This window comes from Delphinapterus leucas, chromosome 1 (genome assembly GCF_059928025.1).
Source record: "Delphinapterus leucas isolate spDelLeu-1000000601 "Yukka" chromosome 1, BTC_Dleu_Yukka2, whole genome shotgun sequence".
NCBI classification, from domain to species: Eukaryota; Metazoa; Chordata; class Mammalia; order Artiodactyla; family Monodontidae; genus Delphinapterus; species Delphinapterus leucas.
The window spans coordinates 152,056,229-152,083,723 of NC_143129.1; the positions used below are offsets into that span (position 1 = coordinate 152,056,229).

At 49.6% G+C, this 27,495-nt stretch overlaps 1 protein-coding gene across 1 annotated transcript; it reads left to right on the forward strand.

Moving 5' to 3' along the window:
* Positions 1-10,707: 10,707 nt before the first annotated feature.
* On the forward strand, positions 10,708-22,167 carry MOB3C (MOB kinase activator 3C). Its single transcript, XM_030760011.2, has 3 exons — positions 10,708-14,915; positions 16,984-17,186; positions 17,511-22,167. The coding sequence occupies exons 1-3, from the start codon at positions 14,498-14,500 to the stop codon at positions 17,538-17,540; spliced, it is 651 nt and encodes a 216-aa protein (XP_030615871.1). The 5' UTR covers positions 10,708-14,497; the 3' UTR covers positions 17,541-22,167.
* Positions 22,168-27,495: the final 5,328 nt, after the last annotated feature.

The following is a 27,495-nucleotide window of genomic DNA, read 5'->3' on the forward strand; positions in this document are numbered from 1 at the left end:
CCAGGCCAAGGTGCAGGGCCTGCCAGATTATTTGGCTTATCAGACCAAGTTACTCCTGATTACAGCCCGCTACTTACTTAATTCCTTGTCGACTCACTGCACATAACAGTTTACAGCTTAAAGAGACCAAAGCCTGTAATTTACCCACCTGGTTGGGCATCAGAAACACCTGAAGAACTTGCCAAAGATGTTGATTCTTGGGCCCCACCACTGAAATATGGATTCTTTTGGTCTGGAAAACAATTTTTTTTTAAATCTCTAGGTAATTCCGAGGCTCAGCCTGGTTTGGGAACCCCTGCAAAAATTAGTGATTTTATAGCTGAGGAAAAAGACCCCAAACCAGGTGAAATGACTTCCCCTACATCACACAGGGTATTGGTAGCAACATTCCTTCCATCCTTTTGTTGCAAATTTTCTCTGCACTTTCGTCCCAGGCAACACAAGTGGAAGATATCTGAAAAATAAGGATTTGATTATTGTCTGCTTCTAGGGACAATTTCTGGGGAGACGCTAGCTGTTCCTAGCACGTCTTGGGTGAGGACCTTGAGGGACGACAGAGGAAAGCAGAGGTCTTCTGACCCTTGAAGTCCAGATAGCTTCCTCGTTCAGTTGTGAGAGCTGAGAATTCCACAGGCCCATGACCCCTGGAGCCCAATGCTGGATTATCTGTTGCACTGGGTTATTGTGCCTGGCCCCTGTAGCTGCATGGAGAATTGTGTGTTGCCTGTGTAGGCTGAAGATCTCCATCCATCGTACATGCATTTGCTCTCGCCTGTGGTGAGGGAGCAGAGGCGGATGGTGTATGGAGAGCTGGGCAGGCAGCAATGATGGAGAATGGATGGAAACTCAGCTACAAAGCTCAGCCGGGAGACTCACACCCCACTGGAGCTGGGATTGATTGGCTGGAACTTTCTCGCCCTTCTCACTTTTTCTCAGAGACAGCAGCCTGCACTGTGTCCTCTGGGTGCCCCGGTGGAGAAGGAATTGCTCTCACGGTCAGGGAAGCTCTGGGTATCTCAGAGGTGATCTACCACGTGCCTTATTCCCAGAGGCAGGCGACCCTCCACCCTAGAAGCCAAGTGACCCTCCAGTAGCCTTCTGTTTCCTGAACCCCTTCTCTCTGTACTTGGTCTCCTTCCTATCTCCTTCTCCTTTTCTACCCTCGGCTCACACTAAGTGACGTACTTTCTTGGGTGCCATCTGTATGGAGTATGACCTGTCCCAGCAGATTTTGCCAGGGTATCAAAGAGTAAGCAAGAAATCCAGGGTGGTGTCAAGGTTACTGAGGATGGTTGATGATCTTAATGCTGTTAATTGCATTAACACGGATCCAGGTACAAATGTCTGCATTCATCTACTTGCCCAGAACACTTTTAGAAAAGTGCCTACCCCCTTTCAAATTTGTTCTCCTTTCCCTAACCTACAGGGTGGGTCATGTGACTACATCTGCTAAGCGCTCAGGCAATGTTGGGCAAGGGGGTGGACCATGAATGGAGTTGGGAGGCATGGGTTTGAGTCCCAACTCTGCCACTTTCAGGCTGTACCCCTTGGCCAAGTCATGTCACCTTTTGCTGCCAATACTCACCTCCCATGGTTGTTGCAGGACTCAAAAACGTCTGGAGTGATGAAAGTACTTTGTGAACCAGAAACTTCCATACGACAGTCAGTTATTGCTACAGTGTTCCAGGGGAGAAGGCAAAAGAAATAAGAACCCACTTTTAAGGATTTACAATCCAAAGGGAAGACAATCATCTCATGGGCTTAAGCAAGGAGCATTTCTGCAAAGCACTAAGAACTTTCTGTGCCAAGGGCTCCCCCCTGAGGAGGGTTGGTTCCAGGCAGCTGGCATAAGGCAGGAAGACTTCCTGGAAGAGAAAAGCACACGCCCTTAGTTCTCTTAGCCTTGGGCAATGCTGTGCTCCTACAGATGCTTCTTGAAAAAGGCCCAAATGCAGCCCATGACCAGCTGGATAACAACTTCAGGAAGTCACAGGCTGTACTTGCCGTGGAATCCAAACTCCACGGAGTGCAGTGTGGGTCTCCACCAAGAAGTAGTTCCTGCCTACTGCCTGAATTGCTGCTTCCTGGATGTGGGGGACACAGTTTTCCCATTTCCAGGAAATGAAGCCACAATGGCACCTAGGGGTTCTCCCAAAGAGAACTGCAGGGCAGAGTTTGGGGTGTCATCCTAACATGTCCAAGGCGTTCTTCCCCCTTAAGGGGATTGTCTTTCTCTCTTTCATGCCCCTCCATCCCTCCCTCTGGAGGGAAGGACAACTTAACAGCTACAGAAAGACAAATCTCCCTCCTTCCCAGGGTTGATGAGAGGAAGAAAAGACAAAATGCATCTCCAGCACATGTGTAGAGACGGTTCAGAGAATGTCTGTCATCATCACTATTTATCTGTGGGCTGATCCCTTTTGCTCCCTGCTCCTCAGTTTTCTCATGTACTCTGTTGAGATTAGACTGAGTGATAGCCAAGGACCCTTCCCCTTTAAGAACCACCCCCTCTCTGACCTGCTGCTTACTTAGCATCTTCTGCAGCCTCAGTCTTTCGAGCTATGAAGTGGGACACCTGGGCCTAGTGGAAGTTCCTCAGAAGACTGAGGCTTTGTCATCACCTACAAAGCAAGGGCCGTATCTGCACCTGGCCCCAGAACAGTGCCTGCCGTCTAATGAGCCCTCAGTAAATACTTATGGAATAAATGAATGAATGAACAAATGAATGAAATAGATATACTGTTTCCACCCCACCATGCTGCCTCTGTAAGATGGTAAAACTATACTAATTTACCACTTTTATTATTAGAAGACATCACCCTAGCCCTCTTGGAAGTCTCCCATTTTTACCCCACCCCACAAGCACCAATAGTATATGGGGAACGGGAAGAGGTTATCTTAGTCCATCAGGCTGCTATAACAGAATACCATAGATGTGGTGGCTTATAAACAACAGAAATTTATTTTTCATAGTTCTGGAGGCTGGGGAGTCCAAGATGAAGGCATCCACAGATTCAGTGTCTGGTGAGGACCTCCTTCCTGGTTCATAAACAGCTGTCATCTCACTGTGTCCTCACATGGTGGAAGGGGGAAGGGAATTCCCAGTCTCTTTTATATGGGCACTAATCCCATTCCCGAGGGCCCTACCCTCATGGCCTGATCACCTCCCAAAGGCTTCATCTCCAAATACCATCACAGTGGGGGTTAGGTTTCAACATATGAATCTGGGGGGACACAAGCATTCAGTCCATAATAGAGGTTCTCAAACCTTAGTCTTCTATATAAACACCACTGGGGAGCTTGCTAAATGGCAGATTCATGGCTCACCCCAGAGACACTGAAACAAAATCTTTATGAGAAGAGGCCCAGAAATCTGCCCTTAGTGTAGTTCCTTTTTTAAACATTTTATTGTTGAAATGTTCAAACATTGCGCCAATAATAGCATGAAACCAGGTCCCTATGATCCAACATTTAAAAATTTCAACACATGACAATCTGGTTTCATTTATATCCCCACCCACTTTTCCTCCAAATCCTGGATATCATATTGTTTCATCCATATATACTTCCATTTATATTTCTAAAAGACAAGTACTTTTTTAAAATTCCTAAAATAAATAACAATAATTCCTTAATACTATCAAAAGTGCAGTCATATTCAAATTTCCCCAATTGTCTCATAACTTTTTTTAACATTATAGGAATTTTTATTGAAATCAGATTAAATTTATTCATTAATTTAGGGGAAAATCAACATCTTTTTTTTTAATTAATTAATTTTTTTGGCCGCGTTGGGTCTTCGTTGCTGTGAGTGGGCTTTCTCTAGTTGCGAGCAGGAGCTACTCTTCCTTGCAGTGCGCGGGCTTCTCATTGCGGTGGCTCCTCTTGTTGCAGAGCACGGGCTCTAGGCGCGTGGACTTCAGTAGTTGTGGAGCCTGGGCTCTAGAGTGCAGGCTCAGTAGTTGTGGCGCACAGGCTGAGTTGCTCGCAGCATGTGGGATCTTCCTGGACCAGGGCTTGAACCAGTGTCCCCTGAATTGGCAGGCGGCCTCTTTACTGCGCCACAAGGGCAGTCCCAACATCTTTAATAATGACAGTGTTTCTATCTGAGAATGCGTATCTTTCCATTTGCTCATCTTATTTTGTACCCATCAGTGTTAAAGTTTTTTCATATAGGTTTGCATCTCTTGTTAGATTTATTATTCGTTATTTTATCATTTTTTGTTGCCATTGTAAGTGGGACTTTCTTTTTCCATTATATTTTCTAGCTAGCTGTAGTTTGAATATATGAAAGCTATTAATTTATGTATATTTTTGTGCTCTGCTACCTTACTGAGTTCTCTTATTGTTTATAATAAATTTTTAGTTGACTTCTTGCGTTTTCTAGGGAGACAACCGTATTGTCTGCAAATAATAGCATTTTCCTTCTTTTCCATTTTTACACTTCTGATGTCTTTCTCTTACCTAATTGCATTGGCTATTACCTCCAATACAATGTTAAATAATAGACGTGGACATCCTCATCTTGTTTGTGACTTTAGTAGAAATGATTCTTGAATTACCGCTAAACAATTAGCAGTTCTTAAAAAAATAAATATTAGTACCATAACTACTCCTTTGGCTCTGAAAAACATATATTTTATCACATTAGGAAAAATGCCCTTGATTTCTATCTTACAGAGTTACTTTTAAAAATCAAGTGTTGATTTTGTCAAATGTTTTTCCAGTACATATGGAGATGATAATTTGATTTTCACCCTAGATCTATTCATGATGAATTTTATTAATAGTGTTCCTAATTTTTTGGTGGTTTTTTTAAAAAATTTAAGTATAGTTGATTTACCATGCTGTGCTAGTTTCTGATGTACAGCAAAATGATTGAGATATATATATATATGTATTTTTTTCAGTTTCTTTTCCATTAGAGGTTATTAGAAGATATTGAATATAGTTCCCTGTGCTATACAGTAGGTCCTTGCTGTTTATCTATTTTACATATAGTAGTGTGTATCTGTTAGTCCTATAACTTTTCTTTTTACAGTTGGTTTGTTCAAATCAGGATCCAAATAAGATCCATACCTTGCAACTGGATAGTCTTTTAAGTCAGTTTTTTAAACTCATTTTTTAACAATTTTAGACTCACATAAAAGTTGCAAAAATGATACAGAATTCCTGTGTACCCTTTACCCAGCCTCCTCCAATGATAGCTTTACATAACCGTAGTAGAATTATCAAAACCAGGAAATTGGCATCAGTACAATACTATATATTTTTTTTGAATTTATCGCCTCACTAGTGAGTGACCTCTGCTCAATTTCCTTAGGCTTCTCTGACTTGCCTTATTCACGAGGCACTCTTTTTATTTCTTTATTTCTTTATTTTTGGCGGTGTTGGGTCTTCGTTTCTGTGCAAGGGCTTTCTCTAGTTGAGGCGAGGGGGGGCCACTCTTCATCGCGGTGCGCGGGCCTCTCACTGTCGCGGCCTCTCTTGTTGGGGAGCACAGGCTCTGGACGCGCAGGCTCAGCGGCCATGGCTCACGGGCCCAGCCGCTCCGCGGCATGTGGGATCCTCCCGGACCAGGGCTCGAACCCGTGTCCCCTGCATTGGCAGGCAGATTCTCAACCACTGCGCCACCAGGGAAACCCAGTACAATACTATTACAACTACAGACTTTATTTGCATTTTACCAGTTTTTGTATGTACTCATTTTTCATTTTTTTCCTTTTGTATATAAGTCTATGAAATTTTATCACATGCATAGGTTTGTCAGGATACAGAACTGTCAGGATACAGAACTGTCACCCACAAAGTCCTCTGTGCTATCTTCTTTTTAAATTTATTTTATTGAAGTATAGTTGATTTACAATGTTAATTTCTACTGTACAGCAAAGTGATCCACATATATATATACACATATATATATATGTATATATGTTCTTTTTCATAGTCTTTTCCATTATGGTTTATGTGCTATGTCTTTATAGTTGCATGCACCTTGCCAACTCTAACTTCTGGCAACCACTGATCTGCTCTCCATCACTATCATTTTGTTATTTTGAGAATTTATATAAATGAAATCATATAGTATATTACCTTTTGAGGCTGAATGTTTTCACTCAGCATAATGCCCTTGAAACCATCCAAGTTGTTACAAATATCAATAGTTGATTTGTTTTTATTGCTGAGTAATAGTCCATATTGTCACTTTTGACTAATAGGTGTTCCCTCATCTCTTTTGTTTTCTTGCTATTTATTTACTGAGAATCTAACCTATAGAATTTTCCTCATTCTGGATTTTGCTGATTTCATCCCCAGTGTCATTTCACTTGTTCCTCTATTCCCAGTCCTTCATATAACTGGTAGTTAGATTTCCAGGCCTAGTCAGAATCAGATGGTTCTCTGTAAGGAACCTCCATCCCCACTGGCAACTCTGAGGCACATGTTACTGAACACACTTGGAGAAAGGATACTGCGGAGGAAGGAAGAAAATGCCATGGGGGCTGGGGCAGTCTGAAGAGGCTTGCCTGTAGGAGAAGGGCTTTGAACTGGGGTGGTGCTCCAGGCAGGCAGCTTCAGAGGCTGAATGTGAGGCACCACTGTGGCAGAGGAGGGGTTAGGGTTGGACAGAACGTCCTGTGCAGGCTTCGTGGTGGGTTCTCTGGAAGTCTGAGCCTGGGACACTGGTGAACCTCCCCCCACCCGACTATCACCTCCACTCCTGGGACCCTTCTGAGCTGAGAACAAACCCAAGTGATTGGAGGGCGTGCACCTGGGGGAGGGGGCAGTGCCTACCTAGCAGGGTCATGTTGGGGGTCAGGTCGGGGGGCTGTGAAATTGTCCTAAGGCCCTTATGCACCCCAGGCTTCCACCACAGCCTCTAGAGGTCTCCTTGCCTCCAACTCGAGAGGTGGATGGGGAGCTGAGAGGGAGGAGGACCTTGGAGCATGGGCAAGGTTCTCAAGGTCAGGAGGGCACTCCTGCTCTTCAAAGGGACTGAAACCCTCTGAAGCCCATGTCACAGGGGGGCTGTGCCATTTTCGCTTGCACACTTCCCTCCGGAGAAGTGAGTGTAGCCATCCAGGCTGCATGGTTGGAGAGCTCTGATGTGCCAAGTGTCTCCTCGTGTTATCCTGGTCTCTGACCCGTGCCCTCCAGGACCAGAGAAATAAGTGCAATCCCTCTTCTACACAAAAGCCTGCAGGGAGCTTGAAGGCAGCACCCCCAGAAAAACTGGCTGCAGCCTTCTGCTGTTAATGAGGACTAGCACATCTGATCCTCACAGCTCTTCCATGGGAGACTTATTATTACTATTGTTGTTGTTGTTTCTTTGTTTTGTTTTGTTTCGTTTTGCCATGCTACTCGGCATGTGGGATCTTAGTTCCCCGACCAGAGATCAAACCCATGCCCCCTGCAGTGGACACGTGGAGTCTTAACCACTAGACCCCCAGGGAAGTCCCAGTTGTTGTTGTTTCTGTATTACAGAAGTGAAAATAGGCTCAGGGAGGTCCCACAAAATTTTGATGTACATACTTCTCAACCTTGTCTTCCCCTGTCACATTCCCTTGAAACTTGTCTTCTTCAAGCTAAGGGAAGTCCAACCTTAATTCTTCTTACTGCCATGAGGGTGTCCTTTGCTTTTCCTCAGTGTGCCAGGATGGAAGACCCAGGATGGGAGATCCTGCCTTCTGGGCAGGGAGGGGCAGAAACTGAAATAGAAACCTTTTCTTGGGAGAGTGAGGAGAAGGTGGGCCCCATCAGACTACAGGAGCAGCCAGATGCCTGGTGGGGTGAGCTGGGACTCATTGCTCATTCTGGGAGAAGTTTGGGATTGGGGGGCCTTTCCTGGCATAGGAGGGGCTGGGGAGCTCCCAGGGAGAGGTCACTCTGTATCAGTGGAGTCACTGGGTACAGGCCCACAGAGGCAGGAGCAGGAAGCTGGTCTTGATAAGGCACTTGGAATGGTATGGCTGGAAGATGCTTTTGTGGTACAGATGGGGAAAAGTGAGGCCCAGAGAGGGGCAGAGGCTTTCCCAGAGACACAGAGCAGGGCAGGAGCCCAGGTCTGGACACCACTCCACTGCCACTTGGCTCTCCCATCAAGGAGCCTGGGCTGTGCAGTGGGAGAGGGTACATCTTCAACTAGGTCCTTGACGACTCCTGCCAAGCTTCAGAGATGGCCTTATTTGAGCACTTATCATACTCAGGACACAGTGTCAGGGAACAGTGCCTGTCCTGTGTAGGTAGGCAGTGCTGTGGTATTACAGCATGCCATCAGAGAGGGCAGGAGTAACCCAAGGACACACAGCTAATACATGGTAAAGCCTGGACCTTGTTCTCCAAGGTCTGGGTCTTCTCAGCCCCAACAGAGCCTCCTGGAAGAACACAGTCTCTCTAGCCCAGACTGAGAGTCACAGGAAGGGGGTACAGGATGTTTGTGGGATCTGGGCTATCTCTGGCTTCTCCCAACCCTTCCACCTGCCTCCCATCCCACATGCCAGCCTGTCAGCTTGTATTGAGGCAGACACCCAGGGGCTCTGTTGATAAGCTGGGAACTTCTGAAGTTTCTTCAAAATGGATCATCTAAATTTCCCATGGTGTAAGATTCCATGCTTTTCACTCTTCAGCAAGCAAACTCCTGCCTATCTTATAAAACCCAGCTCAGAGGCACAGCAAATGACCATGTACAAAGCCACAGAGGGAGTCACATCACATTCCAAAGAATCTTACAGTCCATAGTCTCTGACCACAATGAAATACAATTAGAAGTCAACAAGAGATATAAACCTCCCATAGGTTGAGAAACTAGAAAACACACTTCTAGATCATCCATGGGTTAAAGAGGAAATGACAATGAAATTATGAAACATTTAGAACTGAATGATAAGGAAAGCACAAGCAGTTTCTACTTCCTTTGTGAAGTCAAAGTCCCTGGGCCCACGTGCTGAGTCCGCTGCCCCTCCAGATGCACTCCAACCTCCGCCTCCAAGCTCCAGGTCCCAGGAGACTGACCTCTGTGGGCTGCATCAACTGGTTCCCTTGCCCTTGGCTTCTGGTAGGATTTGGCCAATGGGGAACTCTTGCCAGAAATCAGAGGGAGGGAAGTGGGGCCCCTTATACCCCCAGTCCTTTGCAGTATGATTGCTGTGGGCTGGGTATGTCCCTCGAGCTCGGGCCACAGCTCTGGTCAGTAATGCCATCCTCATGGCTCCCACTTTTACCCCTCCCTCCAGCTCAGGATAGACAGCAAAGGGCTACTAGTCCTTTGGTGATATGCTATCCCTGCGGTTTCCTTACACCCTGACTATACTTCTAAACACTGCTTTCTTTAAACTCTCCTCAAAGCACCCACTTTGGGTATTCCATGTGTTTCACGCCGATAACTCCACACTTACCAAGTGCTCGCTGTCAGTCCATAACCGTGTTCTCAAAACTGGATGACTAAGCTCTGACCTTGTGTTATCTCTGTGTGTTGACCCCCCAGCTGACCTGTCAGCACCTGAGGTCAGCAACTGGGTCAGCTCCGTCACCTGATCCCCTGCTCTCAGTGCACAGCCATGCTCAATAAAGCGTATTAATTACAAAATCAAATAAATGAAGGACTAGGTTTGAATTCCTTCTGCATACACTAGAGCATGCAAATGTTGGCCTATAGAGGACCTGGGGCTGAGTTAAGACTCAGACACCAAAAAAAAAAAAGAGAGCTTTAGACTGGGATAAAAATAGGTATTCAACAAAAGAAAGAATCTTCAGTTCTAGGAGCTAAGATTTTTAAGGATCCAGTGTGTTCTCATGCCATCCAGCAAGCAGAAGATCCAGACACAAGGGGAGCCCAGTGGGGCTTCTGTGCCATGTAAATGCCCATCTCCTGCCTCGCGCTCTCCCTTATCCCTGCCTGCTCACCTCTCATACCCCTCCAAGGTGACTTCTGTAGCCCATCTGTCTGCCTTGGCTCTCCCACCCTAGAAGGCCTCGAACCTTCCCTGCCACCCTAGGGCAGAGCCAGCCAACTGGTACCTGGGCCTGGGGCGCACCCTGTGCATTTTGCACTGCTGCAGAATATTTGTCTGCCCTCAGGGGAAGAACCCAAGTAGAAAAGTAGCAAAAGCAAATCAGGTCTTGAAGTCTTTGGATTTGGCTGGAAGAAAGGAAGGAAAGAAGATATCCCAAAGTGGGAACTGCTGGAACAAAAATGTGGTGGGGGGAAACGGGGTGACTTCCGCCCAGGAGTGAGGAGAATCTGCCCAGCCTAAGCCAAGACCCTAGCCCTGGTGGGGGAGGTGAAAGTCTGTGATTTGAGCACTCTTGAGGGCCAGTCCTTTCAGTGCTGGGGTAAGGGACTCAGCTCCTTGTACCCAAGGCATTCATTCATTAAGTGCCTGCTATGTGCCAGGCACTATGCCAGGAGCTGAGGGTATGGGAGTGCATAGTGATCTCCAGCTCAGGGACACGCGAGACACAGAAGATTCTAGGAGGGCAAGGAAACCACCATTATCCAGCTCCAGACAGAAGCTGGGCTTGTCCCCATTTTACAGTCGAAGAAGTTGAGGCTGCCTCATTGGCCCTCCTGAGAGGGCCAGCTCTTAGTCCTTTGCCCCTGGGAAGCTGGGGGAGCGATACAGACTCTCCGGAAAGGCGGGGGTATTGGGGTTGGGGGGGTCCCCTCTCCCCGCCCCTTCCCCGCCCCCTGGCCGCAGCGTGGCCGGGCAGGGAGGGCCGGGGCGGAGTTGGCGTCGCCTTGGGGCGGGAGGGCGACGCGGGCTCGGCAGGCAGACGGGCGAGAGGACCGGCGCGGCCGGCGACGAGCAAAAGGAGGGGACCGCCTGCTGGGGATGTGACCTCGCGGCCAGAGTGGACTCGCGCTAGCCCACCCGGCGGACCCCGTGAGTGAGTGCCCCTCGCGCCCCGCCGCGCACACGGCCCAGCCTCATTTCCACTTTCATTTCTCCGGCCGTCCCGGCGTGGCACCGTCCCGAGGCGACCTGTGCCCGAGCAGGCTGGCCACAGCCCTCGATCCGTGTCCGAAGTTCTGAGCTGGAAAGTCGGGGCTGGGGTTGAGGCGAGTCGGTTGAGGAGGGCGTGTCTTCGGAGGCGGAAATTTCAGGCCTGCTCCTCTGGGTCCTACGACCCGTCTGTCCTGGCGGCTGCGCTGGGGAGGCAGGGGCGTCAGGGGTCCTGGGAGAGGCCGAGGAGTGGTCGTAGGTGGCCAAGCGCCGCGGGGAAGAGCTGGGAGTCCTCGCCTCTACTTTTCTCTTGGATCTCTGCCCTCAGCCCTCCCGCCTGCCCCCACCCCCAACACACCAACACACACCACACACACACACACACACACACACACACACCACACACACACACCAACACACACACACCACACACCAACACACAACACACACACTCACACACCGACACACGCACACAACACACACGCACACACACCAACACACACATACCACACATACACCCCACACACACACCACACACACACCAACACACACAACACACACACCAACACACACAACACACACACACAAAACACACACACACACACACCCGCACTACTCTGGGCTGGATTCTGGTTTCAGACTGGGGCCAAGATCCTGGGTCAGGCCTGGGGGAGTGGCAGGTGTGGCTGAGCATCAGAAGCAGGCAGGGCCCCTCTGTAGTCTTCATTTGGGAAACCCAGATGCTCACCCAGGGAGCGAGCCATCACTAGCCACTTTAGGAGTGAAAGGACATCCAGAGTTAGGAAACGGGGGCGAAGAGGGGGAATGGCCATGGTTCGGAAGTTCAGGGAGGGGACAGAGATTCTGTGAGAGTTAGAAACTCAGTAAAGGGATGGGAGTGGGAAGTGAAGACAGACAAGTGGCACGGATACAAGGGCATCTATCCACCCCCCCACCCCCAAGCTTTCATTTTCCTGGGGAAAGACCCGGGCCTTGAAATTCTGCAGCAGGAAGGTGGGACTCTAGCTCACTGGTTAGGACACCAAGGTTGCTGTGAGGTGTGGGGAAGGCTCGGTGTGCTGGGGGAACAGGAATTAGGTTGGTCTAGTTGATGGGAAGATGCTTCCCCTTTCCCTCCACTCCCCTCCTTTCCCCTTATCTCCACCAGACCAGCGACCAGGCAGTGCAGGAAAATGGCCCTTTACTAGTTGTCATGCCCCACCTTATCCCAGTGTCCAGTTCTGCCATTGGAGATCCCCTGCCTATAACTTGCTGTGTGAATGCAGTCTCCTCAAGTCCCCTTACTGGGCCTCAGTTTCCCCATCCATACAAGAAGTGGGTTGGGCCAGTTGATTTCTCAGGGCTATTTCAATCCTATGATTCTTGATTTTGAGCTTTCCTTAAAGCCTGAGCATCCGCTATGTGCCAGGTCCTGACTGAGGCTGGGGGGTGGGGCTGGTGGGGGACCAAATGGCCAAAGAGTAATCTCCACCTAAGGACAAAGAGATCTGGGTTCAGTAGAGGGGCTGTGGGAGGAGGTAGCATTCAACCTGACAGTGTGAGTCAAGCCAAGGGACCAGTGTAAGAAAACACACAGAAGCAGGAGTTGGGGGCATGTTCAGGGATCAGGAAGAAGCCCAGGGTAGTTTCTGTAGGGAAGTGAGGCAGAAAAGCTAGGGTGAGGTGTTGAATGCCAGGGTGAGGGTCTGTTAGTAGCTGTCACTGAGGGGGGCTGTGCAAAGGTGGAGAGCCCAGGGACCCAACCTAATTGCAGTGCGAATGATTTTGGAAGCTCCTGCCCCAAGCAGAGTTTAGAATGCAGGCTGCAATTCAAGCATGGAAATCTCCTCTTGGATCAGGAAGTCCCACACTGGGAACTTCTTTGGGTGAGAAGTTGAGGGGTAGGGGATGGATGACCTGCCACATCTTTGAGGCTTTTTCAAGAGGACAAGATCCTGCTGGGAGACCTGCCCGTACTCTCCAAACTCCTCTCATTTTACTTGACTTCCCCTTCATGGCCTGTGTGTTGCGTGTTTTAGACTTCTCCACTAGCTTGACTTGTCTGACATGATGACCCACATGTACCTTTGGTTACACCCAATTGTCACCTTGTTCCCACCCTCCCTTCCCCAAACCTGTCCCAGTATTTCTAGAGATGTGAGAAAGGAAAATACTCCAGTGTCAGCTCTGAGGTCAAGGCCAGGCTTTGTGGCTGTATTCAAGCCTCAGTCTAGGGTTAGAGTCCAGGACTCAAATTGACCAGGGTCAGGGCCAGGTCATAGTTCAGCCTGCAGCCAAAAAGCTCAGTGTTTAGCCTACACTTAGCCTTAGTGCTCAGTCTGGGGTCAGGATCAGTGCTCATGTGGCTAAATTCCAGTGGGTACTTGGCTCTGCATTTCCCAAGAGCTCACACACTCACAGGGGAGATGAGGTGACTACTTTGGAAGTCCCAGGAACTTGGCCTGTGACTGACAGAGGAAGTTGCATGGCCCAATCCATGCCTGCTGTAGGGGTCACCCAGCAGTGGTGGATGAGACTAGAACCCAGGTCTCCAGCCTCAAAGCCTGGGGCTCTTATCACCGTCCCCAAAGTCTGTTCGGAGACTGAGATCCTTCAATTCTAAGATCCTTCAATTCAATTCTAAGGCAAAGCAAATCCTTCTGAATTCTGGATGGGCCCAGCTGGGTGATTTGACTGCATTTTCCTACCTTCCAGTGCCGGGCACATAGTATGTGCTGTAGGAATGTCTACTGAATGTCAGGTGCAGTGGGAGGGGCCGCCGGCTGTTCTGGTTTGTGTTTCAGGCTGGAGGAGGCTAGCTTGGGAGGAAGGATCTCCAGCCCGTGCTGGAGGAAGTGGTGCCCTTCTAGACCTGCCACCTCCCCCTCCCTCCAGTGCCTGCAGCCACACTCAGAGGCCACCCAGCTGGCCATACAAGAGCTCTTTCCTTTCAGGGTAATAAAAGGAAAGTACATTTTTGGTAGAAAAGTCCCTTGTGCTCCCTGGGAATCCCCGGTGGCCGGATGGACTGTGGGATATCTCAGAGGAAGCCGAGGGCGGGGGCTCTCCCCCTAGCCCCAGGACAATGCAGGCCGGCTCTCCCACGCTTTACCAACTAGCCCATGGGATCCCCAGAGGTCATCTTGTCCAGGCCTCTGCCTCCTGCAGGGGCCTCTGCCTGCAGGAAGCCTCTGCCAGCTCTCTAATGGTTCATAGCAAGTCTGAGGAGCACCTGTCTGGAGCCCAGGCCCAGCCCTCTCTGAGACACAATGAAAGTGGAGAGGAAACTAAACAAGATGGGAGGGCTGTGGACGCTTGGCAGGGGGAGCTAGGGTATCTGGAAATAGGGCAGGATGCTGGACTGTGGGGATGAGGAGAATTTAGATTCCAGGCAGAGAATTCCAGGCCAAAAGCTGAGAGGTGGGAGGGAAATGATGTGTTGGGAAGTCAAGCCCATTTGGTAAGGACCTGACTACCATGCTCCCCCATGCCCTTGGCCCTGGCAGGGCATCCGCAGGGCCTGCCCCTGGACCCCTGGCCCTTGGCCTGTCCTGGCCATGGCGCTGTGCCTGAAGCAGGTGTTCGCCAAAGACAAGACGTTCAGGCCGCGGAAGCGCTTCGAGCCGGGCACACAGCGCTTTGAGCTGTATAAGAAGGCGCAGGCGTCACTCAAGTCGGGTCTGGACCTGCGCAGTGTGGTGAGGCTGCCACCGGGCGAGAACATCGACGACTGGATCGCCGTGCATGTGGTGGACTTCTTCAACCGCATCAACCTCATCTACGGTACCATGGCCGAGCGCTGCAGCGAGACCAGCTGCCCGGTCATGGCCGGCGGGCCCCGCTACGAGTACCGCTGGCAGGACGAGCGCCAGTACCGGCGGCCGGCCAAGCTCTCGGCGCCTCGCTACATGGCATTGCTCATGGACTGGATTGAGGGCCTCATCAACGACGAGGATGTCTTTCCCACGCGCGTGGGTGAGTGCCGCCTGGCAGGCAGGTCAGGCCTGGCTAGGGAGGAAGGGAGCCAGCGGGGCCCATCGCGCAAATGAGGCATTTAGCTTGATACAGCCATGTTGTAGAAGAGGAAACGGAGGCTCAGGGAGATCGTGTCTGCTCAAGATTGAGCATCTTGAGCTAGGGCTGCCTGGCTCCCAGTTTGGGGCCTCTTTTTGTCTGAAGCTTGAGTGTCCCTCCAGGGAACACCCTGTCAAGACCACTGTGATTCTCAAAACCTTCCAGAACAAGTGCCTCAAGGTGCTCCTAGCAGGTCGCCCGCCCTGCTTGGGCTGATCTGACTTGCTGCCTCCTGGGAGTCCCCTCTGACTCCTGGCCCCAGGAAAGGGAAAGGGGTGGGGCCCCATGGGGGCCAGACGGTATGTCCTCCTCAGTGGGCTCTGAAGGCAGAATTTTCCCTGTCAAGCCCAATCCATGGCGCCTTTTCTTTTCTCAGCTGGGCAGCCTGGGCAGGTGAGGGTGGGGAGAGGAGATGAATGATGTCATCCTGGCCCGGCTTCCCCACCCAAGGGCAGCAAGACACGGTATTGGCTCAGGAGCTGAGCAGGCATGACCCTGTGTTCATCACAGTAGCCGCGCCCCACCTGGCCTCCTGTTCATCTGTGTTAAGGCTATGGGAATCAGAGATGGGCGGGGCAGGGTGGTCAGGCCCGGAGGGGAGAAGTCTGAATGCTGAGGGCCTTGAGTCACAAATCAGTGCCCACGCCCCTCCCCAGTCAGTGGCCTTCCATTTCCTGCACTACCATGTCCAACATGGGTATCTTCATTTCACATGAGAGGAAATAGGCCGAGAGAGGGAGAGTGCACCGAATCAGGAGGGACTCAGAACCAGCTCAGGTCTCTTGAGGCCCAGGGCCCCACATCTAGATGGACAGGACAAGTCTGAGGGACCTGGGCTGGGCCTGGAACGGCTCACAGGGAGACAGGGCTCAGCCCCACCCGAGAGCAGTGAGGAAGGGGAAGGGCCTCATGGAGTGGGGTGAGTCAGTGTGGGCCTGCGTCTGACCTCTTGTTCCCTTCTAGTCTTCACCCCCAGGCCTGTGAGATCCCAGGTGCCTGTGCCTTAATCCTGGGATGGCTCTGCCACAGCAGAGAAGAGAGAGTAGCCACCAAGATCTCCACCATGAGCATGGGGGACTGTACAGAAATTGTGCCTTTTTCACAGGTCCTGGACCTTGTCTCTGGCAGGGTCTGTGGCATTTATCCGAGGGGTGCTGCAGTGCAGTGCAAAGAGGGCTTGAATCCTGCCTCCAGTCTGTACTAATTAATAGTTGTGTGGCCTCGGGCAAGTGGTTCCACATTTATGCACCTCTGTTTTATCATATCTAGAATGGCTGCCATACCCATTATCATACCAGGCTAAAGGTGCAAAGGACCCAGCACAGGGCCTGGCTCACAGATGGAAGGTTCTTGTGAGTCTTATTGACTATTTGAAGGACTGAGAGATACATGAACTTGTTCATGAAGATTTAGTAATTCTCAGGATTAGCGTCTGGGGCCTGCCTTGTGAATGTTGCGAAGGGGAAGGAGTCGGTAGGGCTGGAGAGGCAAGTCAGGATCAGATCATGAAAGGCCTTGAGCAGGCGCCATGCTGGGAAGTTAGGACTCAATCCTGAAGGCCCCTATTCTTAAAAATGGACCCCAGATATTGATGAACTCCCCTTGGAATTGCATCCAAGGGTGTTGTGTGCGAGCACCTACAGAGGCACATGTTTCTGGGGAGAGTTTTGGCATAACTTCTATTATAGTCTAAGAAGGGTTGGTCAGTGACCCAACAAAGTAGCAGAGTCCTGTTCAGGGTGATGGGAAAATCAGAAGATGATTTGTATTTCAGCAGAGGAGAGGCACAGTGTTTCATTAAAAAGGGAAGTATGGGAGAAAGCAAACCTTGATCTCTGTTTCCCACAGGGAAGTGTGCTAGGGAAGAGGCCATCTTGGGCAGAGGCTGCCTGTGTCGGGGAGGGCGGGGTTGGGCAGAGTTTCATCATCAGATTGCTGACGCCCCATGTCTGCCCATCCCGCCCCCTAGGAGTTCCCTTCCCCAAGAACTTCCAGCAGGTCTGCACCAAGATCCTGACCCGCCTCTTCCGTGTCTTTGTGCATGTCTACATCCACCACTTCGACAGCATTCTCAGCATGGGGGCTGAGGCGCACGTCAACACCTGTTACAAGCACTTCTATTACTTCATCCGTGAGTTCAGCCTGGTGGACCAGCGGGAGCTGGAGCCACTGGTGAGGCCAAGCCCCTACTGCCCTCCCCCACCGGGGCTAGCCTCTGAGTTTTCAGATCCGAAGGCTACCTGCTTTAAGAAAATCCAATATCCAAGTGGATATGTTAGGGGACCGCAATTCATTTAACAATGGATTTTGTACTTTAATAGCGACTTCATTCAAGTATCAGGTTACAAACACAGATCTGCAGCCTGGAGTTGGGAGGCGGTGGTGGCGGGAAGGGGCCAGGCTCAGGCAGAAGAGTAGCCGGGCCCTGTGGTTTGGAAACGGGCTGCCTGGCAGGTTGAGCTCTGACTGACCCCTCCCCACCTTGTGTCTCTGCAGAGGGAGATGACAGAGCGGATCTGTCACTGAGCCCAGACCTGGACCTTGTTGCCCATCAGATGGACCATCTGAACACAGAGTGGCCAGGGAGGGGACCCTCAGAAGTCTGGTAGCAGAGGGACCTGAAGGCCCTGTGGCCCCTCCACACACCCAAAGCCCCTGGACTTCTGGTTCTCAGGAGTCTGCCCACATGTCCCCCTGACTGTTTGTGAGTGGAGTAGGGAAGAGCTTAAAGGCGGGCAGACAGGTAAAAAGGAGCAGCTAAACCCTTAGCATGAATTCTAGTCTGCTCTGACACTTGACCCTTCCACGGTGGTTGCCAAGCCTGTTTGGGGAACGTGGATGTGGCCGAAGTGACGGCAAGAAAGATGCAAGAGCATGAGCAGCCTATGAGTGAGTGGACACGGATGACATGTTTATATCGGTGTGTACGTGTATGATTTTGACTGTGGGGTGTGTCTGTGAGAGCTACGTGCCTTAGACTGTTCCTGGCACATAGTAGGCCCTCCATAAATGTTAGGTAAATTGATGGATGGATGGAAGGGAAGGAAGGAAGGAAGTAGGGATTAGGGCCATTGGACCATGACCACTTAGGAATGATGACGAGTCAGTCTCCCCATTTGGTGTGTCTGACTATGTGTGTAAGTGCACGAACTGTGGTGGTAGATGTAGCTCCATGTTTGAATCTTCCAGGCTACCATCTTCCATCAGCATGAGTTCTGGGGAGCTACTGATGGGGGGAGGTAGGAAGGGGGGCCCTGCCCTGACTAAAATCCTGGCCCACCATAAGTTCTGATTTGCTCAGCTAGAGATGCCCAGGAGCTGTCATTTCCCTCATCCCTCTGCCTCCAGAAGGCCTGATTATAGATAGCCTCATGGGCGTCAGGGGTGATTCTTCATGTCCACAAAGATCCCCAGTCCTTAAATCAGGAATCATACACTCCAATCTAGCTTCCTGAATCTCCAGATGTGGTTGTGAGGATCTGAAGCCCAGCACAAGATAATCCTCCAACCCACAAAGCTAGTGAGCTTGAATTGGGAAGCTCCGGAGCCTTATCTCCCGCCTGGGACATTGAGGACCACATAGCTGTGAATGGACTCTTCCAGGCTTAGAGAGCCCCCATCCTGCAAGTACCTGCCTCCTTCCCAGCCATCCCTGAAATATTCCAGCTGGTTGGATCTCAGAGCATAGCTGTCCACAGAGAAACTGGCCATGCCCAGCCCTGCGCCCAGACCCACAGGTGGGGAAACTGAGGCAGGGACAAGGCCCTCCTCTCCTGGAGACTCCAGGCTGGGGGGCCAGGATGGAGAGCCAGAAGGAATCTGAGGATCATACAGTCTCACTCAGAATCATCCACGTACATGGGAGGAAACTGAAGCCAGAGGAGAGGCGGGAGAAGTTGTCCATGGCCTCCCAGCAAAGCTTTTGTGGAGCTGGAGTGGAAACCAGGGGTTCTGACTCCCACCCCTGGCCTGTGGATTGCTACACAGGGAGATGAGATGCACTCCAAAGGAGGGTTTGACAGCTCCTCTCCAGGATACAACTGTTCCTGCTTTGAGCAAGGATTTCTAGCCTGATGCCAGAGTACCCCACCACCCCTGTGGTCTGCTGGGGTTGTCTGCTGAGCCAGAACTCCAAAATCATGCCCCTCTCCATGGCCCCGCAGCTGCCAGATCTCTGGGGAAGCAGATGGGGCTCCTGGGTCCAGCCAGCTGGACCTGGGACAGCTGCCTCCAGAGAAGTTCCCGAGGGAAGCACTGGCCCAGCAGCTTTGCCAGAAGCTCTGGTGTGAGGGGGGCGGTGGGGGGTGGTGTCAAAGGTTCTGCCAAGGAGGACTGTGGGTTGGAAGATGGAGTCTAGGCTATGGCCAGTACTGATCATGCGGCAGGGGGCGGGGGATGTATTTTTTTGTGAAACAGAGGGAAATTTTATTGTTGTTATTTTTGGTAAAATAAAGGAGGCAAACTAAAGGCCCTGGTGGGAAGCTGTGGTCTGGGTGCCACATGGCTCCTGGGAAGGCTGTGGAAGGAACTGGGCCAGAATGGGGCAGGGAGGGCTTTTTGTCCTGAGATCCTGGGCCATGTGGAGGGCTGGCTGATGTGGTCATGTCTGGCCCAGCTCTCCAGGGTGGGGTCACCAAGGTTTTCCCAGGGCTCTGAGAATCCTAGACCCAGAATTCCTGGGCTAGGCTAGGAACCTCAGAGTGGGGAGGGCTTCGGGGAACTCAGTCTCTTGGGAAAGTCTTTCCTTGTTTCAGCTCAGGTCACCTGGCACTGGCTACTCTCACTCCACCCCCTTAATCTGGGTGGTTTATTGGAGCTAATGGGTTAAGGTACAGGGCAGAAATACAGCCCTAACTGTAATCACAGCAGAGGAAACACTTCTCCAAAGAAGGCTGTCTGTCGGGTGCTGGCTAGAGCTCCAAGTGGTGGCAAGACCTGGGGCTGACTCCTGAGCTTCTTCCCCAGGAGACACCTGACACTCTTAGCTCAGGTCTTGCCATCAGTCCACTGCCCCTTACCCTCAACTGCCCAGCCAAGAGTTGAAAACCAGCTTGGTTCTTAAGAGTCAGCAGAGGCCCACCTAGAGCTCTTCCTTCTACCCGAGGAGACAGCCTGGCTTTGTGCAGTGCCTCTCCTGGGAGACAGAGACCTGGGTTCCAGTCCCAGCCCAGCCCCCAAGGTACTCTGGCATGTACTTCATGATCAGGTGTGGGAGTGAGGGACTTAGATCTCTAAGCTCCTTCATTACAGTCTGTGGATCATTCACAATAATAACTAATACTGTGTGTTAGGTACAGCTCTAGATGCTTGACATATAATAGCTTGTTGAATCGTTTGTCTTTGGCTAGTTGCCTAGCTCCCTTCCTGGTGCCCGGTATCCCTCCTTTCATTGCTGTAGGATCTGTAAGGCCCTGCACTCTGCAGCCCCTTCTTCTGGCTTACCAGAGGAGGCCCCAGTCCAGCATTCTAAAAGGTGGCTCTGCTTGCATACCTCCTATGGCAGGTCACGCACTACTTCCTCAATTACTGGACAGCTTAGACTCTTAGAAACTTCAGGCTCTGGGATCACAGTTGTTCTGGAATACACCATATGAGCGTAGACTTATCTCAGAACTGTGTGGCCAAGGCCTGCACCTTACATGAGAATGTCTGAATACATCAGGAAGCCCTCACAAAACTACTTTGAGAAATTCAGAGAGGGATGCTTGGAGAAGACTAGACAGAGAAAGGAGAAGATAAAAGAGAGAGCTGAGGCCTCAGCTACACAGAGAAAAGAGCCCCCCATAGGGCAAAACTTGGCAGGAGAGGATCCTTGGAGAGGCAATGTATTGAAGGTAGAGGGATAGTTTGGCTTGCTTCCTCATTCCCTGCTCCAAATATTTTTATGGATCTTGAGCCAACAGGAAAACAAAGCCGTCTGCAGCCTAGCTGCCCAGCCATTCTCCCCACCTTGGAGCAGAGCATTCACCTGCTGAGTACAAGATGCCCCACCACCCTTAGTCCCCAGGAACACTGTAGCCTCTTGGAAGTTTCCTGCTGCCACTCCCACTGCCCCACCATCAGGAGCTGTGTGGAGTGTGTGGTGAAGGGAGCCACAGGCATGGCTGGAGCTCCATCTGATTTGGGGAGCCCTTCTTTAAGCCATTCCTCCTCTGAGCCCCCCAGAGCCCTCATCTCTGCTGTTAACTGAACTTGGTTGCCATGCAGGGAACACAGCAATTTTGAGAACCTGGGCTGGAACACAGACCTGAGTGACTGAGGATCATCTAGCTATTGAGACATTCAGGGAACAGAGATGGGAACAGGCTAGTGCAGCCTCTGAGTATTTGAGGCTTGTATGGGCCTGGAAGGCAATGGTGGGAGAGGTCAACTTACACAGGGGCTTTCAGGTTGAACTGAGAGATTCTGGAAGTGACTTACTTAATACAGAAGCTTGGGAGAACCCGCCCTGCCTCCAGCCGTCACCCAGACTGGGAAATCTAGCAAAGCCTTGAATGTTCCCTATTGTTCCAGACCTCCAGACCTCCTTCCATCATACAGATGAGAAGACTGAGCCCAGAAGGGGAAAGGGAACGAACATTTGTCGGGTGGATGATGGGAAGGAAGTCCAAGAGGCTCTTTCACGAGCATTGCTCGCCAGACCCTCACAGCAATCCTGACACAGGCAGGGAGGGATGTTTACTTCCATTTCACAACGGAGGAAACACACTCAGGGCCTGCCTTAACCTCAAGTCAGCACTCTCACTCCCTCATCACACTTGCAGCCTGGGGGAGGGTCGGGGGTTGGTTGAAATATTAATTTATTTGCAGGTAGTTTTCTGCAAGAAATGAACTTTTTACGTTTTTTATTTTAAACCACCATTACCTACTGGGGGTAATACTTTACTCAAGGAGAAACTCTCATGGTGAAATTACAGGCACGCAAACCTTTTAAGAAATTTTACAGAATTCGTTCTCGTCTTTAAAAAGATTGGCAGCATTTCCCCATATGTAAAAGGGATTTTAAAAATTCCTTCCCGGCATGCAGAAGCGCTCGGTAAATATAATTATACCTGCTGCTGCCGTGCCTCCTCCCTCTTTGCGCTTCCCGGGTTTCCCGACCTCCACTCAGGAAAGGGACGGCCAGAAGGAGCTAAGCCCCGCCCCCCTATCCCAGCAACCTCCCCGCCCTTCACCCGTCACGCCCGCGCAGTTTGCTTAGCCCCCCCCACTCGCTGGGCGTGGCCATCAGGGCGCAGGCGCAGCTCCTCCCTACACGCTGTCGGGCCCACCCCTCGGAGCTAGTATATCTTCTTCCGTGTTCTTGGCTGAGCGAGCAGGTGGTTGGTGTGCGCGACAGGCCTTACCGGGAGTCAGCTGAGGTAAAGCCCAGACAGCGAGGTTTCCCTGCCAGTGAAATGGTGCGGGGAGGGGGGGTGGGTTTGTGAATGAGTCGTGTGCCTGGGACGGAGCAGTCGGGGCTTTCAGAACGGCCCGAGGTCACGACCAGATTCTGCTGCGGGGGGCGGGGACGGCCGAAGGGGACGCTTCTTTAGGGCTCTTCTTTGGCAGGGCTCCGTCTGGGACGAGCTCTGGGTGCAGCGTGTGTTTCCGGTCCGGGCTCAGCCTGTGCCTAGGGTCGGGGCTTGGGTTGTGACAGGTGTCTGAGGTCGGAGCTCATCCTGGGGCCAGCTTGAGACTCAGTCCCTATCAGGCTATATGGCTGGGCTCAGGGCTCAGACAGTCCAACGTCATGAATAGTTTTTTATGTGAGGAATTTATCATATCTGTGTACTCCATTATTTTAAAGTTAGATGTTTTCATTTAAAAGCTCCTGACATAGGTGGGTCGCTGTACAGTGAGGAGAGAGAATAGTGTCAGGTACCATCTCTCTCCATAGGGAGTTTCCAGGCTACCTGTCAGATGGTCAGTAGCAGATCAGAGGCCATCGCTGGTGACAGGATTGAAGTGTTGGAAGTGCTTGAGTTTGGGTCAGGCAGTCGTGGGTTCAGATCTCACCTCTGCCGCTTCCTAGCTGTGTGTTCTCAAGAAAGTCATTTCCCCTCTCATAGCTTTAGTTTCTCCTGTATTAAAAGACTTAGGAGGGTCATTGTGAAGGTTGAATGGGATTACATGAGTCACCTTGTATGGCACCTGTCATGAATTGGGTGCTGAATATTTGGCACATGAAATGGGTGTGATATCTAGGAATTAGGTCATTTTGGACTGGGGTACTTTAGAGAGGCCTTTGAGGGAAGATTTAAGGTGACTTAGGTCTTGAAGCCTCAGTGGGATTTATAGGTGGAACTGACCTTGCAGGTTGGGTCAGTGCTTACTGACCAGTGCCCATGTGCCCAGCACTGTGCTGGGCATTTCATATATATTGTTTCACTAGATCCTCAGCCTCTGACCAAGTGCTTTCGGCCCCACTGTACTTAGCTTCAGCCCCTGTAAAGAAGGCTTGGCTGGAAGTGATATAAAGAGGAGATCCAGGGTTGGTTTTTTATGTGGAGCTGGGCCAGGTGGAGACTTTGGTGCTCCCTCCCCAACTTCTCCCGCATCAGCTCTTCCTGTTCTGTGATCCATAGGGTTAATTGGGTTTTTTACTTTGTCTGGAAGTCCTGTTATGCTAGCAGATTTTGACGGTTAACGGGCCTGGCAAGGGAACACCTCTTAAACTCAGATTACATGAAGCTGAACCTGGGCAGTGAGAAGCTCTGTGAACAGGAGCTGTTGGATTCCAACACATACTTATGAAGCTTCCCATAGTAATCTAGTAATCTGGTTCCTTTTGCATCCTTTTCATGGGTGCCCATGTGATCTTCCTGAGACAGTGTTCTTATCATGTTATATCTCTGCTCGGAAACCTTGGTGGGCCTCATTGCCTGCCATATAGACTTTGTACTCTTCAGCCTCGTGGATGAGTCCCTCCATAATCTGTTCCCAAATCTCTCTCCTGCCCTGTTTCCCCTTGTTCTCCCAAACCTGCACCCTGTGGCCCAGGCAAAATAAACTAGTTTTTGTGTTGTTTTTTTTTCTCTAGTACTCCCTGCATGTTCCTTTGCCTATATTCCGTCTTCCTGAGGTTCCCACCTCCCCATCTTTCAAGGCCTGTGTCTCATGTAGCTTGTCATTGAAGCTTCTCTGGTCCCCCCTACTGGATTTGTTGCCCCCTTCCCATCTTCCATAGCAGAGGCTACACCTCAAATATAGCTCTTATTACAGTCTGCTTTGGGATGTGTCACCCCATATGTACTCTGACTACATTGGTGGAAAGGGATCATGTCTGTTTCATACCTCCTCTGCCTAGCACATAGTAGGCCTCTGCAGTGTGTTCAGTCGAATGAGTCAGTGACATTTTTTATTTACTCGCTTTGGTCTTTGTTTTATGAGCTTTCATGTTCAGAGTGGGCCTTTGTGTTCTTCCTTCTCTTTGTGCCTAAGGGGGGCCCTAGTTTAGATTGATGGTGCCCTAATTACAGGCATGAAAGGTAAGAAAGTGCAGGAATTCTGCACAAGGCAGGATTCTTCATTGCTGCTGTTGTTTTCAGGCTCTTGTCTTGCCTTTGCTGTGAGTTTTCTTGGCAGAGAGGTGGTGCTCTGTTCAGGAACCTGCACTGAATGTGTTATAGTTCACACAGGGGAAGGTGCACAGGTGGTTTACTAATCAATTGTCCTGGCCTTGCCTTGGTCTTGGCCCCTCTCCTCTGGGAACCAGCAGCTACAATTTTTCCTTGCCAACAGCTTCAGCATCTGGAACAGAAGGCTCTTTGTTGATCATAGAAAAATATACCTCGTTGAAGGTAGAAGGAGCTTGGGAACCGTCTGGTTCTACTTCAGTTTTACAGATGGGGAGAGGCCCAGAGAGGGGAAAGGACTTGATCAAGATTGGACAAGACATCAGTCAGTGGTGGAGATAGTACTAGAAGTGAAAAGTCCTGACTCTGTTTTTTCCAGTCTACTACATTATAATAAAATTCTAACATTTATTGAGTACTTGCTATGGGGCAGATCCTGTTTTAAGCGCTTTTTATGTAACATCTCAAAACTCTATATTTTACAGACTTAGAAACTGAGACAGAAATCATTCAGATCTATTTTCGGGTTCCCTGACTCTGCTTTTTAATATGGTTTTAATGACTGTCGTCTCCTAACCAGTGGGGTGGAACAGTTTAGGAATATTAGTACACTTTAAAAATTGCATGTTGATCAAGTCAGGCAGTGAGAGCAGAATTTTAGAGTAAACTCAGTCCAGGATCTTTCTGTAAAGATGCCCAGTCAGTGGTGGCAAGATTCAGTTTAATAAGCGCATATTGAGCTCTTGCTATGTACAAGACCCAGGTATTGAGAAATATACACAGAGGAGAACAACGCATTTCCCACCCTCCTATAAGTAGTTCTCTTTTGTTTCCAGTGCATGTTCATTTTTTGTATTAGTTATCTGTTTTATACTTACTAGAGTATATATGTCAATCCCAATCTCCCAATTCATCCCACCACCACCACCCCCAGTAATTCTCTTCCTAGAGCCTTCTCCCTCCAGTGTTGTTGGCAAGATAGGTAAGTACATAAATAACTGAAATCAGACTGACTATAGTAAATGTAGTAAAGAATGTAAACAAAGTGGGAGTTTGGGAAAAGGAGAAATCAATCCCAACACGACCGAAGAGGGTCTAGAAAGGATTCCTGAAGGTGGAAAATTTATGTTGGACCTTAGAGGAGGTTCATTCCTGTGAGAAAGAACAGCTTGAGCAGGGGTCTAGAGGTGGCGTGTGTGTGTGTGTGTGTGTGTGTGTGTGTGTGTGTGTGTGTGTGTGTGTGTGTGTGTGTTGGGGAAGAGGGATGGAGTTGGTGAGGAAGGGAAATAGCTGAAATGATTGATTGTGGCCAAAATGTAGAAAGGGGTGTGGGAAGAAGAACACTAACATTTATCCGGTCTATTCTGCTTTGTGGCCAAGAGTATATTAGATGCACTATAATTTATTTAATCCTCAGAATCCTGTAACAAGGAGATATTTAGCCCCAATTTAAAGATGAGGAAACTGGACCTCAGAAAGATTAAAGTGATTTGCCCAAGGTCATGTAGCTAGTAAGTGACAGAGCTTGGTCCAAACCTATGAGTGTTGGGTTCAAAGATCCATGTTCTTTTCATTATGCTACAAGGCTTAAATGCCATGACTGGGGCTCTGTTTATTCTGGCTGCAGAATGGAGGCTAGTCTGGGGCAAAGGAAGTCTGAGAATGGGGACATCAACAAGGAAGCTGTTGAAATAGTTCAGTCCAGGCTTAAACTGTGAGCCACTGACTTAGTATGGTAGCTGCCTGGTCTAGGTCTGCTTGATTGGTTTACTATGTGAGCATTTTGGCAGCTCCTGTGGTACCATTAATCAGTTCATTGCCATCTCAACTACTAGAACCTTATAATCAGTCTACAGAGGCTGCTGGTGCCTTGGTATTTCAGGCACAGGTTCTAATGTGGGTTTAACAGTTCATTACAACAGTGCCTGGGGAGGGAGCCCATTTGGCACATACTGTTCCTTCATTTTCTCACCCTCAAGTTCAACAAGAATCTATAATGGAGGAAAGAGGACTCCACTTGCAGTCAAGAGGCTGGCATTCAAATCCTGGTTGTGCTCATTAGCATCTGTGAATCCTTACACCTTAGCTTCTTTCTCTGGAATATGGGGGGTATTTTTGGTTTACATCTGAGATCTCTTCTCTTGCTGATGTCATATGTTGCTTTGTTCTTCCTGGCTTGGGGCAGTATAAGGAAGTAGCTGAGAGTATGAACTTGGATTCAGAGGGGCTAAGGTTTAAATTCCAGCCTGTCACCCTTCTTACAGGGAGACAGTAGTTAGTAGACTCTGCGTTGAACTGCCTGGGTTTGAGTCCTGGCTCTGACACTTGCTAGCTGTGTGACTTGGGCAAGTTATATAACCTTCCTGGGTCTCAGTTTCTTCACCTGTAAAATGGGGCTACATATATAACCTACCTTATGGGGTTGTTATGAGGATTGAGATAGCTTATGTTAAACACTTAGCACAGTGCCTGGCACATAGTAGGTGCTCAGTGGATGTTAGCTTTAATAGTAATACTATTAAAAATTATTATTAATATCCAGTTAGGTATTGTTTTTATAGAAAATATATTTTTTAGGGCCATCTTCCCTACTGTCTTACTCTGACATTGTTGCCTTCTTTTTCTTTCCATTGTCTCTTCAGGAAAATTTGAAATACAGCCATACCCCATTTTATTGCACTTCACAATTATCGCGTCTTTTACAAATTGAAGGTTTGTGGCAACCCTGCATTGTCAGATGATGGTTAACATTTTTTAGCAATATTTTTAAATTAAGGTATGTACATTGTTTTTTTAGACATAATGCTATTGCGTACTTAATCGACTACTGTATAGGGTAGATATAACTCTTATATGTACCAAGAAACCAAAAAATTTGTGTGACTTGCTTTTTTGCTATAATTGTTTTATTACAGTGGTCTGGA